This window comes from Gymnodraco acuticeps, unplaced genomic scaffold, assembly GCF_902827175.1.
Source record: "Gymnodraco acuticeps unplaced genomic scaffold, fGymAcu1.1, whole genome shotgun sequence".
In the NCBI taxonomy this organism is placed as follows: domain Eukaryota; kingdom Metazoa; phylum Chordata; class Actinopteri; order Perciformes; family Bathydraconidae; genus Gymnodraco; species Gymnodraco acuticeps.
The window spans coordinates 524,931-545,469 of record NW_022989855.1 but is presented as its reverse complement, the minus strand read 5'-3'; the positions used below and the strand labels follow the sequence as shown (position 1 = coordinate 545,469).

General features: G+C 42.0%; 1 protein-coding gene across 1 annotated transcript; it reads left to right on the top strand.

Annotated features, from left to right (window-relative positions):
- The first annotated feature begins 2,882 nt into the window (after positions 1–2,882).
- Positions 2,883–19,906, top strand: si:ch211-107n13.1 (uncharacterized protein LOC798535 homolog). Its single transcript, XM_034240071.1, has 2 exons — positions 2,883–3,005; positions 16,117–19,906. Exon 2 carries the CDS (start codon positions 16,835–16,837, stop codon positions 18,158–18,160), a length of 1,326 nt encoding a protein of 441 aa, XP_034095962.1. The 5' UTR covers positions 2,883–3,005; positions 16,117–16,834; the 3' UTR covers positions 18,161–19,906.
- Positions 19,907–20,539: the final 633 nt, after the last annotated feature.

Here is a 20,539-nt window from a genome sequence, read left to right as displayed (position 1 = left end):
GGTCGTGCTTTTTACAGTACTACGGCTTCCACAGATGAAATTTGTTATGGATTTTTTGTCAAAGCACTTAAGATATTCATTGCTATCGGGATGTTAAGAGCATTCCATGGAATATAACAAAAAGTGTATCTCGAGCCGGTTTCTCAAACTTACCTACCCCACCTTTAATGTCATAAACTGCTTCTGTGAGTCACGTCACAAATTTGGAAAATATCAGTTTTCTCATGTAGGGATTTATTGAGATCCTTTAGCACAAGTCCCAAAAGGTAAAAAAAATAAAAGAAATAATTTGCTTTTAAGAAAACAACATATTTAGGTCTCAATAATGAAACCAAGATAATTGGTATGGGAAATAATCTTGTGATGTAGGCTACTTTTACTCATTTAGCAGGACCCCCTACTGTCTTTCAACAACTTTGAGTCTGATCCCTTACAGTTGAAACATTTCAGATCCTTTTAGACCTCGGTTGTCTCTCTCGCCTTCACAGTGCGTGATCTTTCACAGCTTCCATAGGATTATCACCCCAAGTTAACAGGGTCTTTAACAGCTGAATGGCACCAAGAATCATGCTAGGAATTAGTCACCTGCTACCTCAGCCATCCATAGCCACATAGCAGCAGCAGAGAGAGGACGCTTGACACAGGAAGTGCCCTCCTGGGGGCTCAAAAGCTGGCGTCAAACAAGGTTGAGGTCGCTCGCCACCTCGCACACAGGGCTCAGCAGGAAGTGTGGCTTCCTTAAGTCGTGACTGAAGGGGCAGAGGTCAGAGAACGGGACACGCGGATCGTGTTTCTGCCCCCAGATGTGGCAGAGGGCGGCCATGGCTCCAGTCTGGAGGTGCCCCAAATCCAGCGTGACGGCAGAAACAGAAACTTTTATTTTGAGAAATGCCATTCCTCTAATAATACAGCAGCGTATTGATCTCTTCTTTTTTTTTTAAACCTGCATATTTTCAAGGCTATTTTTTAAAGCTTCACATTTACACACTTTCTAAACTTCATATATCAGTTTAACACTTGTCCTGCTAGCTACAGACATAGCTGCTTCACAGGAGCAGATTTGGCCTGTTAATATGAAATGTTCTGCATGGGCGCCACAGCAGAATAAAGAAAGGAGGTGGCATATGTGTGCATGTCCTATAGATCATGTGAGCCTTAGCATAGCTCTGTTTTGGATTGTGTTTATATTCTCTGTAAAATATTTCCAGAGGATCTGCGTGCGCTGTGCTTCCTCACTCTCCTGTCAACCCTGTCAAGAGTGCACTGAGCTTGAGAATGAGAAACAGGTGTGCGTGAAATGTGCGGATCTCTCCATTATCTCTCTTTCACTCCCCCCCACCTCTCTCGACCTCTCTGAGACGCTCGTGTTGGGCTGTCTTTTATGACAAAGGGGGGTGAAGGGAGGAGGGTGAGAAGAGAAAACACAGAAGGAGAGAGGATGGACGCTGAGAACGAGCAACACAGAGCTGCCAAATGTGCTTTTTATTCTTTGACTTTAATCTAATATATTAGAGTGGGCAGTTTTTGTTCAAGCTGTTTTCTACAATATATTGTAGAAAACAGCTTGAACAAAAACTGCCCACAGCCAATCAACAAACAAGTTTCAAGCAAAGCTACAATTCAAGAGAACAATAAAATAAGAATAACATTAGAAATAGGTCATGTGATCATATGTTTGTCTCAGTTACATGGATAAGTTCTGGTGTTGTTTAGATCTGACTGCATCACATGTGACTATTAACAACATCAAAGGTATAAAGCTGCTGTAATCATCTGTGATCTGTGGTAGTTGTGGGGCAATTACGGCTAAAAGTCTGCTAAAATGATGTGTGAAGTGCAGAGTTACGATTAATTAATCAACAAAGTGAGAACAATCTGATTAAGAACAATGACCTAATCAATTGAATCCAGGTTTAGTCAACAAAGTAATCTTTAGATCGATCAATCAATCAATCTGCATTAATGAAGATACTTTAGAAATACTCAGTAGGTAACTTACTTATTTAGTCATAAATCATTAATTAAATTAAACAATAATCTTTTTGAAACTTTGTCTTGGGTGCCATTTAGTCTGAACCTTGGCATGCTGACATTAGCATTAAGCTAAAGCCTCAACAGAGCTACTAGCAAGACTCTATCCCGGGCTTGTTTTCAGTGGTATTGTTTCGGTAGGCAATTTAATAAGTTGATAATAAACATATTTTAGCTTCAGGCATTCTCATATTCTTTCCAAAAAATAAGGCGTTGGCCAAAAATTGCTGTAGTCTATTCACTGCAGTATGAACTAATCACATACAAGAATCATGCAAAAAAACAAATGTCACAAGTACTAACATGAAGTACAAAGTATTCCTAATTAGTTGAAGTTTATATTAGTCATGGATTTTTTTAAGACTTTCAAACATAAACAATTTCTTTATAATTTGTATTGATAACTATTAACATCAACTATGTGACTTTAAACAGTAGAGCCAACTTCCATTAGGCAAATTATTTTAGGCTATACTTTAAGCTACATGTCACTTGGTTTAATTAAAGGTTATTGAAAGCTAGTAAGGCTACTTGCAGGATTCTTGTATTTTGTGATCTTCTTGGATCACCTGTTGTAAGTCCCTCTTGATTAAAGCTCAGCTAACTGAAATGTTATGTAATGATACTATAATAATGTTTAGGAAACCAGATGACTTATTATGATGTTATATTTGACACTGTCCTCTGCCCCCTAGGCCACAGCCCCCCCCCCCCCCCCCTCAGCTCCGTGCAGGATGCATAGGAGTCAGTTTACATACAGCCTAATACCTGCCCCCCCCCCCCCACACACACACACACACACACACCCCCCCCTCCACCCCACCCCCTCTCCTGCAGGGACTCCCTCTTTACGCGCAGCGTGCCGTCAGAGAGCCAGCAGGGACCGCAGAGCGCACAGCCGTCTGTCACAGAGCACCTCCGCTTCATTACGGGATTTCAAAGACAACAAGAGTGGATACACTTAAGCGAACAAGGTGAGAAAACATTTGTAATGGTTCCGTTATAAGTCGATGTGTGAGTCTAGGTTATTTTGTCATGTTTTCCGGGTACCGATCAGGTACATTCGGATATAGTTGATTCATGTGATCTGTGTGATAATGCGTGTCAGTTTCCCTTCGTTCAGCCCTCAATATGATACAAATATATAATAGCTTTTATCAGTGAAAGATTGGCAATTGATCGCGCCCTCACTGAACCTTACGGCACAGCTGCAATGAAAAATAACCAACAGCCTGGTAACTGAAAATGACCCAACACTGCTGTGGCAATGAGTGTGGCACTCACTGGCGATTCTTGTGTTTATAAAACCGCTGTATATTATTTTTTACAAGTTTAATCCTAGATCTTATTTACCTAAAAAGTGTGCCTTTTAAAAATATACTACAAAATCACTTTTAGTTTGTCTTCTTAGTCATGCCTGAGATCTTTATGATGTGTTTATGGCCGGTGCCCTCTAAAACAAATCCTCATTGGCAGTAGCCTGTATCTGTGATGGATGGCAGGCTCTTGTAGCCATAAACAACACACCAGGTTTATGGATGGACCCAAAAAATGTTTTCAAGAAGTTGACAAGTGCAGCAATTCATCATCCGCCATATAAAACTATATGTGGACTGCCTGGTTTAATTCAGCCTTGAAGCCCAGTCAGTAATAGGTGCGTGGTATGGAGAGAGGACTGGCCACTGTGCTCTGATTAAAGCAGATAGAGTTGACCTGGGGCAGCAGGTTTATCCCATCTTAACTTTACGCTAAATATTTACATCTGGATGAAATCACGGCACAAATGAGGCTCTGGCTTCCAGACGTCTAATCATGGAAGAAACGTTTTATAATGTTAAATTAAAGGAGCATTTTTCTACCTCCAATTAGTGTATTTATGATAAATGCATGCCACGTTTTGTAGTAAACAATATAAGACAGTGTTACCTGAGAACTTAAGGAACTAAAGTCAGTCGAGGGATCATTATGCAACCCACCCACCAACTGTAAAGACTGTCTCCTCCATGGTGACAATCACATGCCCTCGGGGTCAACTCCACCTTGACCCACCTCTACTCCTCCCTCCTCCTCCCTGATGTGTTTCATGCAGTTCAGATCGGTGTGGGGTCAGAAGCATAAACAGCTTAGAATCCAGACTAAACAGACCGCACATGTCCTGTAAACACGTTCACCCTGAGATTCATAGGTGTGCACATCTCGGTTGGCATGTGGGCAGCAGCAGGAGGTTTAATTCATGCTTTTTGATGCAGATCATGAACTGGCAGGGATGAAGCTTTACTTTCCCGAGGCAGAGGTGCTCTTTTATTTCCCTGCTTAGGACAAAGCAGTGTCATAAAATAAAATAACTGACAACAATGTTTCAAGTTTCAAGGCTTTATTGTCATTTGCACATTAGCTATAGGCCTAGTGTAGATATGGCAATGAAAAACTCCTCCAACAGTGCAACATATATGTAGGACATAGAACAAGTAAAACAGATACATTAGTGCAAGAGAATGTTTTGAGATGTGCATTAAGTTGCTGAAATGTCCCTTTGGCTCAGCACTTTAAGGAGTCTATTTTGTCTGAAAAGATAAACTTACATAAGATTGTTTATTTCATAGATGGGAGTGTTTACCCTTAAGGCACTTGTAAAATGTAATGCATGACGTACAATGAGTTACTCGAAGGTAGATTCATGCCCGTTAACTTTGTACCTTTCCATGATGCAACTTTTTTTTTGTTGAAAGCCCACAAATCTGACCCAGCTTGCTTGAAAGCTACTGTGAGTCATGGATCATAAACACCTACAGCCAGCATCAATCCTTCATATTGCACTTGTTTAAACGCAGGATACAAACATCTCTCAGACTGAATTCCTACCTGCAAAATTACTGTGTGGAGCGGTCGTAAACAGTCCCCCCCACCCCTCCCTTCTTTTTCCCTCCCGAATCATGTGGCAATGCGCTAATTTTGCAGCTGTAATTCGGTGTGTTTGATGCTGATCTCAGCGGAGCAGACGAGAATACTCCCTCCCCTCCCCTCGCAGAGCGGAGCGCCCGGGGGCACGGAGCTGCTCGCTGCAGTCTGCGTCTGGGGTGTTGACAGGAGGCCTGACATCATTAATATGACTAAATGAAATGTAATTAAGGTCTTTGCCTCCCCGCTTTGCTCCTAGCATGAGCGGTGATATTATAGATGATGATGGTGCAAAGCCTGGAGAATTATGTGACTTTTGAAACACTAAACTTATTCATGAATATTCATGCACCCAACACTGTGGTTGTCTAAGGAGAAGCCAATCAGCCACCATATCATTGACCTGTGCATGGTCTAGCACAGGTCAATGATATGGGAGTTTCTTAGGAGATATAAAAGCACACCAGGGTTTATTTTAGTCTTTTATTTTCCAATTTTCTCCCCTCAAAACAAAGCAGTTTTGAGTCTCAACAAGTGTATAATCTGATCGGTCTAAGCTACATCAATGCTGACTTCGGAAGCCGCACGATATTTCATGGTTTTAGTTCACAATGGGCCACTCATGTGTTTCTTATCACTTCAGTTCAGCTGTACCGCAGTCACATTCATTCATCGTTTTGCTTTCCTGCAGTCTTAAAAACATCACATTTTAAGAGCACGGATGTCAAACATGTGTTATCTTTAATCCCCTTTTTGTTGCATGTTCACGTGTAAAGACCCCCAAGTTATGGCAAGAAGCTCCAGTTTCTAATTAGAGAAGAAAACGTACCCTGCTAATGACATCATCATCCCCCCCCCCCCCTGGCGCTGTGTGTTGCTGAACGGCAGCTGGTTTAAGACATTTGAGGATCACAACAGTGTGAGACTTCAAACACTCACACAACCGTGAGGCTTATCATTTAGCTTTATTGCTACTCATGGCCTTGTTTGGGCCATTGTAGAGACTCTTCCTGGGAACTTCCTTTCTGACCGTTTTCAGGAAGCGCAGTTTTGAAAAGAGGAACAACTTTTCGATAAAGGTCACGGCTTCTCAGTTACATCCATCAACAAAACAGCAGAGAGACATCTTGTGGTAAAGTAATACCTTCTCCTCAAAGAATCGGTGGCTGAAACAAGAAGTAAGGCCTACCATCTGCTGTAGGTACCAAGCTAGTATTTCTCCTGTTTTGTAAACACCCGAGTGTGGAATCATTCAAGTTATAATTTGATGAGCAAAGACATATTTTAAAAACTGGTTGTAGCATTTTGAATTGAAACCCTTCCTTGTTGGCTTATCTCTTTAAAGATTTATGAGGCTGCACTCTCAAGAAATGCCTTTGAAATCATTTTACTGCCCTGGCAGAAATGAAAATGTGCACCAAATGTTCCTATCTAACTTTGAAGTGAAATGATTATTATCATAATCAGTCTTGTCATTCTCTGAGGGCCTGCTCTTACATCACTTGTATTTCCAATGGGCTCAATCCATAATTCATCGTGGGCAACAAAAGCATAAGACATGATCTGACAGATGTCCGTCACCTGACAGTCCCCTGTGATTGGGCGACAGCTGTGAGAGCAGCCCTTCTCTCCGATTGCTCTCACATCCCCGTAATTGTTCACAGTCTCTGTAGCTCTGCCACATCCCATCACACTCAGCCGCGCTGTGTCCGCTCATCCACGAGGAAGATGACACAGGCCCGGACAATCCCTCCGACGCGTTGGAGGGGGGGGGGGGATTCGATGCAGCTCCACAAACTCTTCCGACTCCCCCAGATGTTTTCTGATTCTGACAGGAGGGAGGAAGGGAGGACGGGAAGAGGGATGAACGGCAGGGTCTCTTTTTGGAGGCACTCGGGGGGATGTTTGCCGAGAAGCAGGTCGGTGGATGGGTAATGAGAGAGGACAGCTGGCAGGTTCAGGGGAGGGTAACAGCTAAGCGTAGATGGCAGTGAGGAAAAACACAAGAGCTCAGCTGAGGGTCTTTGTGTGAGAGAACTTTTAGAGAAGCTTTTGTTGTTGTTGGAAAGTTTGGGAGAAATGATGCTTGATTCAGGTGTTGTTTTGAGATGGTTGCAAGAGATTGTATTTAGAGTTAAGGCCCTGAATACCTTTTTGATTCGTCAAAGTGCGATGGGGCATCAACATCAAATATTTGGGCCAATGTTTTGTTTTTTACACGAGAGAATTCTGTATTGATGAACTGTATGTTTTCCTTTCTATTCTCCCTTGCATGAAGTATACAGGACTCACTTGGAAAAACAGAATATAGCAACTGTTTTGAATGTAGGCTTTGTGGGGTTGTGTTACAGCATTGTTAATTAAATGTACACAAAAAGCAGATATATGTGAACTAAAGGGTTTTTTCCCAAGCTTTGACTTTGAGTGTATGTTATTTAGTTATTAACATGTGTTGTTAAAGAGGAATATTTCAACTTAAACGTTTTTAGAGGCTTTAATAGCATACTTTACTGTAATGCTAGCTAAAATATATGCCCTACTTTCGATAAAACGAAAGTATGTGCCTCAAAAACCAGCATTTAATCTAGCAGCCAGCATGTTCCTGTTGTTTTGTTTGATAGTTTGTGTGGGGCACTTTATTTAATCAGGAAATGAACTAAATGAACCTGATCAAACAGTGTTCAGCTGTGTAGAAAGCGAATCAATGCTGGCACATTTGAAGTGGTAGAGAGTGTGTAGTGACTCAGTGGGCGACGGGGGGCGACACTACAGTCACAGACGACCCAGTATTTGGGGACACAGCACAGCTGGAGCAGCTTTAAGCTCCAAGCAACCCCAAACAGTACTGTCACACTGCTCACAGGTCAGTGCTAACCCTTACTGCTAACATCAGCAACATGTGGAACAATTCTGCAAATGTTGTGTGAATGTCCTTTTTGCAGCCTGGTGTGTCTGTGTGAAAAGAGGGTGGAGTTACACAGATGTTACTTTTTTGTTGTCGCTCTGTGAGTTCTGTATTTCTTTTCAAGTGTCACCCAACCTTATCTCTGGTGTCCAGCTTTTCATTCATCTTTCTAAAACTTAAGTTGTAGTGGTTTCCACCCCTCTATATATCCATCGCAGTGTAGTGTGGCTTTAACTTGATTTCACTCAACTCAAATGCAGGTACACAGGTGTGTGATCTAACACCCCTCACCATGTTATGACATTTTAGTTGCTCTTTGCCAACAGCTACCATCCAGTGAAGCATCCTCACTTTGTTGAAGCAGACATGTGCCTGGCAGAGTGAAAAATGTGCCGACTTGTTGAAATAAAACATCTGGCATCTAGCCACACAGTGCTGTCTTTCAGAGCATTCTCACCAGCTGAGAGCTTAATGAGGGAGCGCACTGTGGGAACAGGCCTTAATAATTGAAGACTCTAGGAGATTGAGGGATGTGCCCAGATTTCTGCCTATGCACTGAGCTGTAAACGCTGTATAAACAACCTCAGGACAGGCTTTTTCAGGGGAGATCTGTGTTGCCTGAGTTGCAAAGGGCATTCCCAGTCCATTGCTGCTCTGCACACACTCAGTATACTGTAGGTCACTGCGGTTCGTACTGCTGGTCACATAAAGCGGGCTGGCATGTGGAGGGAGCAGCAGCGGTGGTCTTAATTTACTAAACAATGCTGTCCAGACACAAGACCTTGATATGATTTAGCCCAGATTTGGACACTCTGTGTACACTCTCTCCTGCTCACACTCTCTCTTGCTGTCTCCTCCCACACAAACATCCACATGACAAACTGCACACCTTGGTTGCTCTATATGTAACCTAAATAAACTTTGCATTAGTTTTGTGTTTTATCAAGCCCAGGGAACCATGCTATAGTATGTGCCCTAGTGGCCAGAGATGGAACTGCAGGTCAGGTAACATGCAGAGTTTCAGAAAGGATTTTGATATATACATCTAAAAGAAACCTACCTCCATATTTTCTCTTTTAAGTAAAGTTTTTAAAAGCCGCACCTGTAGGCTACTACTATAAAATGAACATCAATATTGCTTCTTTCATCTGACTGACAATCACCAATAGACTTTAACACATTTGAGATGACAGTATTTTTGGGACTTTGTCTTTAAAAAATGCTTTTTAATGTATTCTTTTAACAAAAAATTCTGTCTATAAAGTAAGCTCAATTAAATCATTATTTCCCATAATTCATGTGTGCGGGAAGTCAGGCAGGCTCAATAAGAAGAGACATGTATTATGGGCATCTAAGTGGTAGAAAGAAACGTTGTTGACATATTCTTTCAGTGAGTAGCTCTCATTAGAATGGATAAGATGCTATTTTAGGACACCTTTCTTTAGATCCATGCCCCACAGATGAGTGATAATATATACTTTTTTGAGAATCCATGTATACGTCATCTCCCTGTAAGTGCACAAGTTCAACCCTGAATAGTTCACTCATCGACAGTGAGGTATCGCAGCCGGGCTTAACATTCCTGATCTGGGAGGCTGGTTCAGGTGTCTCTGTGTTACAGGGAGGATTATTAGGTTTCCTGGCACATTGCACCTGGTGTAGACATCATGTGAGTGACTTCTGCACCACTTAGTCAAGCTGTTAGCTGAAATTGGAATGACATTCTAATGATTCTCCTAATTCTCATTACTAAAACTCATTTTCAGTTTTCAAATCAGACTTTCAAAGACTAAGTTTGAGTGCTGTTATTATCTTAAAAACTGTAGCTAAAAAGTAAATATTGACTCGTAACATTTTATAGGTCAGAGCGGTTTAATTATCAACAGTGCCGGCACTTTTCCTGGACGCTTGTTTGAGAAAGGAACTTGCCCAGTCTGTTGATAAAAGCGAGGAATAAATGTGAACATGTTATCTCAGCAGACGCTATCTGTGTTAGCACTGCATGGGCGTTACAGTGTTGATAAAGTCCTGACTTACAGTAAAAGGGCTGCTTTAGGTTGACTCTGTCTGAGCCACTAAAATGTCATTGTTAAAGTACTTAACTCAGATTAGTGGAATACAGCCAACTAACAATTGCTTTCACTTTTGATTAAGCTTTGGATCAATCTTTACTTTATTTTTGTTATAAAATGCTCTTTTTCTCACTGATTATTAACCAGCTTGCAAGGCAGTTGGCTAATAATTAGCTGTTTTACAAGCTACTTAGCTGTTATGTGTGGAAGTTATCTCGCGTTGATTTATTGTATAATTGTGCCTTTTGAAGATGTTTGTGTTTTCACTTCTTTATTTAACCTACTTTCAACAACTAGCGAGACATTATTTTGTATAGGTTTTGGTTGATTTTACAATAAGTGAATAGACTTGGTTGATTATTAGCAAGACTTGCTCATTAGCCTGAGTTACTTGTCTGCATACTGGCTCATTAACTCTTATACTTTAAGGGGGGTTTTTTATGAGTAGAAGGAGATCTCTTCATATTTCTGTGTTCTTGGTCTTTTCTATCATCTTTAACTCATATTGACGTGTAGTTTCAAAGACACAGCATGTTCCTCAGAGGGTCATATCTTATCACTTTCCTTTCAAAGTCTGCGTCGGCCTCAGCTGTCTCTGGGCTGATTTGTTTTGAATGACAAAAGAGCCGCAGCAGTGAGTTAAGAGCCTATCTTATCCATTTTACAGTTTGGGAGGAGGCTTATTCAGGGCGGGGGTCCCCTAAGTCATCCCAGGTGGCCCTCTGCTGTGGAGCCAGCCCCTAGGTAGCATCTCACCGTAGATCAAGCGGCTAATGCAGCTCAAGGCCTCACAATGTTGATAGGATTTACAACTGGCTACAAGGCCTTTTCAGGGACAGAAGCCTATGTCCTGTGGCTCCGTCTCTTACACTTTATTGTCACCATGTTGTTATTTGTCCCTTTCCCCTTTCGACTAATGAGCCAGGTCAAGACCTATCTGTAGACCTGGAGGAGGACCATTGTTGTGCCCCAGTAATAATGCAAAAGAAAGGCCGGTATGTCCTTTTGTTTGACTAATAGATGAAGACACCTCTTTTTCTTTGTCCTGCCCCATACCAGACTTCTTGAGGTCTGTGGTGTTGGTTAATGACCGAACAGGATAGAGTCATACATCGTGGCTCATTAGTGCGCTTTATGTTCACACTGTAGAGAATCAATGTGCACAGATGCTTCACCGTGACATAAAAAAGACTTGGTTAACGTTTGAACATTCAGACATTTCAGCCCATTGCTGATCATTACTCTGTGTCATCATTAGGAGCAGGGCCAGATGTTAGTGTTAAGAAAGTGAGATTTGCGGGAGGGAAGAAAGGAAAGGCGTTAAATGAGGCCAGTTGGCTCTGTCGGCAGCAGATGCCTCTCATCTGTCCAAAGATTAATTTGACAGGTAAGCATGCTGAATTTATTCCCAAGCACTTTAAAGGTGGTCCTTGTGAATGTATGAACCTCTTATCGCCTGTTTATCACACTGAATACATAATTCACTCTGGGACCTCCTTTAACCTTCTAATCCGACGCCAGCTGTTTTTCCTCTTTGAAATGCTAAACCAGATAAAGATAAAGTTATTTTTCTGTGGGCTTTCTTGAAGCAAACAAACACTTCCTGCATTTCTTTGGTGTTTATCTGCTTTCTGCGGCACCGCATTACATCAGAGAAAATAAGCAGAGCTGTATTTTTCCACTGTCGATAATCGATAACACAATGTAAACATGCTGCTTTGTATTCTCAAGGGCTCAAATATAGAACACTTACAATGCCGTTAATTAAAAGGGAAATTGAAGTACACTGTCGCTTCTCTTGACAGGTCTCGGTCAGGGTATGTCCGAGGGTCTTGATGTAGCATGGCACAAAACATCTGTTTCCTCTTTAGCTGCATGGGGGCGCCAGGCTAAGCCTCCCCTGCAGGCTGGGCCGTCCGCTTCACAGGGAGGACACTGAGAGGCAGGAAGGGATAGAGAGCAGACAGACAGACAGGCAGGCGTTTTAATTAAAGAACAGAGGGATGGAAGGTGAAGGAGAGCTGAATTAGTGATCCTGCAGTCTGTTATGATCAAGATGTTGTAGATTTCCTCAGACATTTTACTTGTTTGTATATATTTTCATTCACATAGGCTTCATCTGTAACTATCCAGCTTGTCATTTTGTATAATCGATTAAGTGTTATGTTCAATGGACTGACCTTAAGCTCCACCTATAACAAGGCTCACATAGAGCAGTATTATACATATTTAGTTGTAAATGGAGCAGAGTGCTTGTTGAATCTTTGAACAGCCCAAAAACATATTATCCCAAAATCAGATTTGGGTGGAGGGGACTGTTTCTGACGTTTTTTGTAACTTCCTGTGACAATTCATGTAGAAAGAGGTGAGAAGGTATCCGTTGTACTTCTTATTTTAGCTGTTGCACGTGTTTCACAGCTACCGAGCGAAAACAAATTAACATAGACACAAAAATATTAAGACCAATAAGATTAGACCACTAGTTCCAAACAGTTTGGATGTATGAACCTTTATAGGTAAACAATGCCTATACACCTGACAATTTGTCATATTTTGCTCAAGTTTCTAAACTGTGAACAGATTAACCAAAATGTGTGTTTTACTTTTTTGGATTGTTTCATTTGAATAGAGTCCAAATAGTTGTTTTTTCTAAGGAAAGATTTCTTCTTCAGTCCTTTTTTGGTTATTTCACATTATGAAGCCTCAAATGTGTCTTTCCTTGTGAAAAATAGGTTACTCCATAAATAACAGTGACAATATATGATCAAATCCAGTACTCCTGAATAAAACATCTTGTTTGGCAAAAGCTTTTGAAGATTGCACTCAGACACAGAGGGAGTTAATAGAGCAGCAGGAGAGAGACAGGAAGAGAGTGATGGGGCAGGGGGGGAAATGAGAGGGTACCGAGGCCCTGTGGCACATAGTGGAGATGTGGAGAGATGATGAGGGGGAAGGAGGGCAGGGGAAATGAAAGACCCAAGGTGAGGTAGCATAAGGACGGGGAAGGTGGGGGGTTGTTCACTATAGAGATGAGAAAGAAGGGGAAGGGTTTAGAGGTTAATGACAACCTACAGAGAGAGATGAATGAGGTTGTGTAACACGAGGACAATTTTACAGCCATCTCACGCTTTTCACAAACCTAGAGATCATAGGAGAAGGTGCTGGGTACTAATCTGGCTCATTACAGTCAATGGAGCTAATGGGGTCTGTCTGTGTGTGTGTGTGTGTGTGTGTGTGTGTGTGTGTGTGTGTGTGTGTGTGTGTGTGTGTGTGTGTGTGTGTGTGTGTGGTGTGTGTGTGTGTGTGTGTGTGTGTGTGTGTGTGTGTGTGTGTGTGTGTGTGTGTGTGTGTGTGTGTGTGTGTGTGGTGTGTGTGTGTGTGTGTGTGTGTGTGTGTGTTGTGTGTGTGTGTGTGTGTGTGTGTGTGTGTGATCTACTATTCCTTTAATTTATTAATTTATATTAAGAAGAATCCTTAGTCATTTTCTAAATTCAGGACCATTTCTGGTTAAGACATTGTTATTGAAAAAATGTCACTGTGACTCAGATTTAGTCATATGATGTCCGAGATAACACTTGGAGCAAGAGATAACCTCTGAAAGCGGCTGGCTCCCTTCAAGCTTGTAATGTCAGATTCAATGAGTTCACACATCATTCAGAGTTAAACCAAGGAAAACATCAGAAGAAGGACAAACATTTCCCATATTGTTGAGGACTGTACAGATTATCAGTTGCTGTAGTCATATCAATTACCCCCATACCCCTCAATAAAAGCCAACATCAGGAATACTGACTTGCTATGGCAATAACCTTCTTTAATGCTTCAGTAGCATATCCTGCACCTTTTTCATTTTAAACACAGATGTGGAACAGATTGTTCCGGAAGAAAGGTGTCTAATAAATACCTCAAAAACCCTGACCATACACCGTAACCTCCAGTCCCACTTCCTCCTCATTTTCTGCCTATTTTTCTTGTTTCATGCTCTTTTACCCGTCCACACCTGTTGCTTGACTTTTTTCCCGGAACTCTACCTAAACAATGGCTGACTTTCCTAAAACCTGTCAGGCCGACATCTGGAAAAAAACAACTAGTTGGCTGTTGACCCCCCCCCTCCTCCTCCTCAGTGGTTTATAGTGGCATGACATTTGACATGCTCAAGCTTCTCTGTGAGGGTGTGCAGACTAAAGGAGGTCGAGTTACGTGAACGTGAAATGTCCCCTTCTTATGTGTCAATAGTAGTTAGGTAGCATTAGACAAAAGAGTAATGCCATGGTTAAGAAGTTGTGTTTTAAATTGTGTATATCTTCGATTGCAGCTATCTAATGGGCTTAATTCAAATGAAAGTGAAATATTTAATGCAAAAGAATACTTTTCACAACCTTATGTCCCTAAATTCATTGCTGGTATTTAGGGTATTCAGATGTTTTTGAGTTAGGTTACTCTGGTTTATAACAAATATGCAAAACGTTTTAAACCAGGTCTTTCATTTGTTATTGTCCTTGTTAGTCCTAAACGTATTTCCAAAAACTAGAGAATCGGCCATATTTGTTTTCCTTTGAAATACCAAATGTTTTACCCCCCTTGGTATGCTTTGTTTAAGTCACTTTGTTTCAATTGAATGTCAGTGTGCTACAGTGCAGTCGGTCATGTTGTCTTAAGTTTGAATGTACGTCATGACCTTTGTTGAATGTTATTCTGCCATTTACTATATCATAGTGCTTTAAGACGGTAAACCAAGGGTTAAGTGGTGTTTGCTTGTGCTTGGTGCTATCAGTGAGGTCATATGGTTTGTCTTAAATCATGAGACATGGATCCTTTTTCCTGCCAGAGGAGGTGGTTCATTGTTTTAGCTCATGTGAAGGAACAGTTAAAATAGCATTTGATAACTCTTGAAGCAGACCTGAGGGAACAATAAGCACAACACCTCCTGTTGTCTAGCACAGCACACAGATTTTGAAGGGAAGTGAATAAAAAACTCGCTCCACTTGGTATATATAACATCTTTAAGTTCAAGAGATGTGTTCTCTGTCTTCACACTTTCTTCACAACATGCTGCTTCTTTCGTAGACATGAATAAGATGTAGAATAAGACAACGGTTATATATTGCCTTTTTGAATCCATAGGGAAGTCCTTTTTTGCCTTGTGCTGACCGACATACACATTAAGCTCAGGTGCAAAACTAGAGCAGCAGATATACCCATGACCACATGCACATACATAGACACATGATAAGTGGGCAGGGTTTTTTTCATGCTATAAATACTCCTTGGGTAGAGCCTTTCCCATTATAGACACGTGCAACCTACTCTCCACTTCCAAATCCTCATATAGCTTGACAACTTTAATATATAAAACCTCTCTCTTCACAGAACACATCAATATATATTGTGGCAGTGCATTATGTCATTCCTTATGTTTGTTTTAAAGTGTTGTGTAACCTCTTTTAGTGGCTTGTTAATATGAAAAACAAGCTGTTTAACTGTGACTGTGAAAGAGATATTAGCTCAGAAGGGTATTGGTCACACTTTGAGATGTTTAATGACAACAAACTCAGTGTAGTTTTTAACACAGATGTTAAATCTTGTCGGCATTCAGCTAAACCTACCTGTCGAAAGACTGTTATTTTTAAAGGGATTTTCCCCCTTGAGTTTCTTATCCTGGTATGTAAGAGCAATGGCTTTGACAGACAAAAGAACTGTTGCCAAGAAAAACTAATTAAATGAACAACATTATTGTTAAAATGCTGTTAATTAAAACTACAAAATAATAATAAAATATACTGGATGTGGCAATGCTGTCTGGACAAAGGACATCTATCATTACAAAAATAAAAGGACAGATTTGAATGAGTGACAAAAGATAAAGAAATGCGTGCGTAGGAAATATTACCCACATATGCTTGTTAATTCATAATTGTGATAAAGGAAAAACTATTCTAACTTCTAAAATGTTTAAGCATGTCAACATAGCCTTTAGTTGAACCCTTGCCTCTTTACTCATGTTTAGGAGTGTCAGCTTCTATTAGCATGCTTATTGTATTTAATATGTAATCTGTTTCGGTCATGTAACTCCCTCCAGCTTTAAATACGCACAATATGAGCTGAGCTTTAGGGACCACTGTTCTGCCTGCCATCTGGTCTCTGTTGCTTGCCCTGGAGGATAACATTTCAAACTAAAACCCACTCTTTCTTTCTCTGTGTGTCCCCTAGGAGTCCACACAGGTGAAGCGAGGACAAGGACGAGATCTGCATCTGCCCCATCTGTCCATCAACGACCCAAGTGCCTCGGAGCCGGCCACCCTCAGGTCACCTCAACCACGACGGGCGCCAAACAACAAAAGTCTTGACCCGGCTACCCTCAGACAACCTGCACAAAGCAAATATTTGAAGCCATTATATCTAATTTCTCCAGGCAGCCGTCACTGAAACAGCAAAGGGTGTTGCTCGGAGACAGAAGGAGAGAAGAAAACGTGGGGGAGGAAAGAATAACCCTTTCAAAGTGCACCCTGCTTGCTATTTCTGCTGCGTTGTGGGCTGGGAGCGTCTCATTTGGGAGTGACCTTGGCTGACAAAAAAAGGCCTTCCCTGTGCCCTGCCTGCATATCCAAATGCCTGTATAAATACTGGATAGAGATATCAATTTGTGTGGTTTCTGACATTGCCCAACAAAGAGACTGTCAGCTATCTATAGAAAACGTAGGAGTCTGTGGTGTCCTGAATTGCAACACATCTTTTACCTCTCGAAGTTGGTTCGAGAGCGGTGAGAACAGGAATGAGAGCTACCACTGTTTTCTGCACCTAGAAACCTTTGCAGAATCTCTAGACTTGAACCTTCATAGGGCCAACAACTGCTCTCTGAGGGACACCAGAAGCTGTCAGTCATTTGTGGGCTGCAGTTTTGATGTCTTTCCCAGCTCAGTAAATAAACATGAAGCCCCTCACGCCAATTGGATCCCCCTCCCCTCTGAGGCTCCTCAACAAGGGTCCAGACTACCTGCGCAGGACGATAGATGGTGGAGGATATGGACGCTCAATCAGCGCTGTGGAGAGGCTTGAGGCGGACAAAGCCAAATATGTTAAGAGCCAGCAGGTGATAAATACCAAACAGGAGCCAGTGCTGGTGCCATGCGCTACTCCACCACCGCAGCCCCGGCGAGCTTTATCCACCCCTGGCAGCCTGACGCCTCGTCTCACCCCACGCTGTTCATCAAACACCCCCTTCTCTACACTCTCTGGCTCCTTCACCTCAAGAGATGAGAATGAAAATGACGACTCCAGGAAGGAGAACAGACGGACTTCTGTTGACATCGAGGCGCATAACCGGAGCAATGTGAACAATGTTTTGCCTCCCAACCCCAGGACTCCGGGTATCAACTCCTTGGTAGCGCCCCACAGTGCCCCTGTACTCAGAAGAAGCAACGGAAAACGCATGCTGAGGCCGGACTCCCTCCTCATGTACAGGCAGAAGAAAGAGTGCAAGAGCCCCGAAGGTGCAGCAGTTGTAGAGAACAATAACAGTGAAGTGAAGGGATACAGTTTTGTCCGTCGCCTCTTCCAGGGCTCCATGAGGGAGAAGGGTAGCGGAGGTGATGGCAAGATCCAGAAGATGGTGATTGGTGAAGAGAAAGCGCCATCACGGGATGGAGATTCCCGCATGTCTTGGACCAATGACAAAGACAATACTGACGGAGGACCGGGGAGCAGGGGGTCGAGTAAAACTGACCATGATCGCAGCCCAGGGTCGATCCCCAGCCCTGGGTTTAGCTCTTTGCTTGAACAGACTAATAATGGATTTACAAACGGTACCAGTGATGGTATCAACACTGACAACCACTCAAGTGACCATGATGATGAGAACGACCCATGGAAGCGGGCGTCACCCCCACCAACACCCAGAAAGCAGTTTGGGTCCGACCTGCGCTGCTCAGTAGCGTTGTCAGATCAGGAGAATTTCTTTGACTTTTGCGGGCTGGATTTGGATATGATAGATCGTCTGGGCCGTGAGAACTTCCTCTCCGGGGCCAGCTCCATAGACACACTCTCGCTGGCCCTCCGCAGCGTGGTAGGGGATGGCTGTGGCGGCTCGGAGCCCAGCGAGTTCTCGCAGCACTCAGGAGACGGGCTGTTTCAGGAGGAGCTGGCTGAGCAGCTTCCCAACGGCGTGTCAATCATTGAGAGGAATGCTCGTGTCATCAAGTGGCTTTACGGGTGTAAGAACGCTGCTCGAGAGGGACCCAAAGAGTCTACTGTGTAATATAGGCACAAGGAACCATGTGTGGTGGAGTGCTGGTGTCTGAAGGGTTTCCTCTAACAAGAACTTATTTTTGATTAAACCGTTAAGCATCCTCACCTAAAGAGAAGGAGCAGTGCAGTAATGTGCTGCTTAGATGCATCACAAACTACAAGTGAAGCATTAAGTCATAACATAGAGTTAGCACTCCAAGGCACACGTTAACCTTTGGTCCCTTGCTCTTCCTGACTCCAAAGACACTGTTTCTTCAAACAACTGCAACAACTGCTATTAGTTATCGCAGGGCAAATTGATATATTGTATTTATAGATCTTATGGACCTTTTGTGTGGGTGTAGAAAGACCTTACTGGTGTACGAAACCAAATGTCTCCGTGTGTGTGGAGTGGACCTCGCTGTCCTCTCAATTTGTAGCTTCTTTTCCGTTACAGACCGAACTGAACAGGCCCCTGTGGCCCTCACAAGGCACATAAGTGTATGTTTGTCATGACACACTGGACAGTTTAGTGTCCTTGGCACACACACACTCACTTAATGACTAGATTAAAATGGAAAACCACTAAGCTATGTTTTAACTAAAACTGGAAAACTGTTGTGTGAGTGTGAAGTGAACCATGAGTACCTCATTTGGATCTGTCCCAGTCTAGATTGTGTGTTGCTTCTTTTTTTTTACTCCCTAAACGCAGGCGTTGGAACAAACATGCAAAGGACCCCTGTGGGGTTGTTAATACACTGAACTGGACAGACAAAGGAAATAAAGAAGATATAGCTTTGACCCTCCACAGAGATTCATCTCATATAACGTTAAACACTGAGCTCGATTCGTGGAAGACAAGAATCCATTTGTGACCAGTCATTTTCATAATTTTCACCTTGATTTTAATCTCTAAAAGAGGGTTGATGCTCATGTGTTATTAACACTGTCCAATAATCACTTGTGACACACTCATTGATTACCACAGCTCATGTTTCATGTCTATTGAGTGAGTACTGTGAGCTACATGGTTGCGAGAACATCAGGGAAATGTTCCTGTAAGAGCAAAACTGGACTTTTGCAAGCAAATATAAGCACAATTTTAAACTCACTAGATATAAGTAGAATAAATGAAGAAGAATTCATGAAAATGATCTATTCACCTCTAAAAGTAAAGTAGCTAAAGTTGTCAAAGCCTGCCTTCAAAATATTTTAGTGTCACTTTTACCATCTGGCAGTTTACAGACGTTAACCTTCCCATCTGGCTCAGTCAGTGCCCATCAAAACAAGAAGGGGAGGCAGACGTCCTCCTTCCTCTGATAAGCACAGATCCTACCTCACTTCATCCATCCTTCAGTGACTTTCACTTTATCTCCATGAAAGGTAATTTCCATTGCTTGGCCTGGATGCCACAGAAATATGAATGGGGTCTGCGAAGGTATGCAAAGGTTAAAGTGAGAGGCGTTTGGGTTGAGAATGACTGAACTAAAGGGCACAATATTTTTGTATGTGATAAATTAACACCATTACTTGCAGCTTTGTTATGTTTAATTTCCAGTATTCAACATCAGCATGGCACACTAATGAAATCCCTCCAACCCAGATGTTTTTGTTTCATATTTCCCAAGTACATTTGGTTGCATGTTTACAAAATGGCTCCATGAAACTCTGAATCTCTTTTTTTTATTTGACATAAATATATATATGAGAGATTTGGTTTTATTCCAAAGATGTTTGTGTATATGATGTACACGGCAAATAAACACAAAGAATGAAATAATTGTGTGGAGGTCATTTGTTTTAGGTCTTTTTTGTGTTCTTAATAATAAGCATTTGAATTATAGCAAAAGGTTTTCCTAGATAATGTATTTCAAACATTCTTAGACATTCAATATATGGGAAACAAAACCTGCAAAATTTAAAAGAATACTCTTTAGATCACAGAAGTCAATATAAAAACATTTAAAAATAAGCTGTGACTTCTCTAATCGTCTTGGAGGTTAATGGTCGACTGATTCTTGCCTTGAGTCTTTGTTGCCGCCCTCCACCACATCACGTCACATTTTTCACATTATCTCAAGTGGCTAGGCGCTAATCGTTTTAGCATTCCCTGCATGGTCTTGCTCTTGAGTGAGTTGCAACAGGTTGTGTTTGTAAAGGCGTCCTCAGTGTGGCCTGATGCTGTGTCTACACCGTCTGATGGCGACCCTCCGGCCTTCTGCAGACTCCTCCTGACACTCTTTATTTCCCTCTTAGACCTGAGTCATCTGTTGTTTGCACATGCACCAGCTCTCAATGTTTTCAAATCTCAAGGGGAAGTCAGATCTAAAAGTGTTTTTTATCTTATGCTTAGAGGTCGACCCAGTCTCAGAGCTTGAATCCTGAAGGGAAACTCCATTAACTCGTTTGG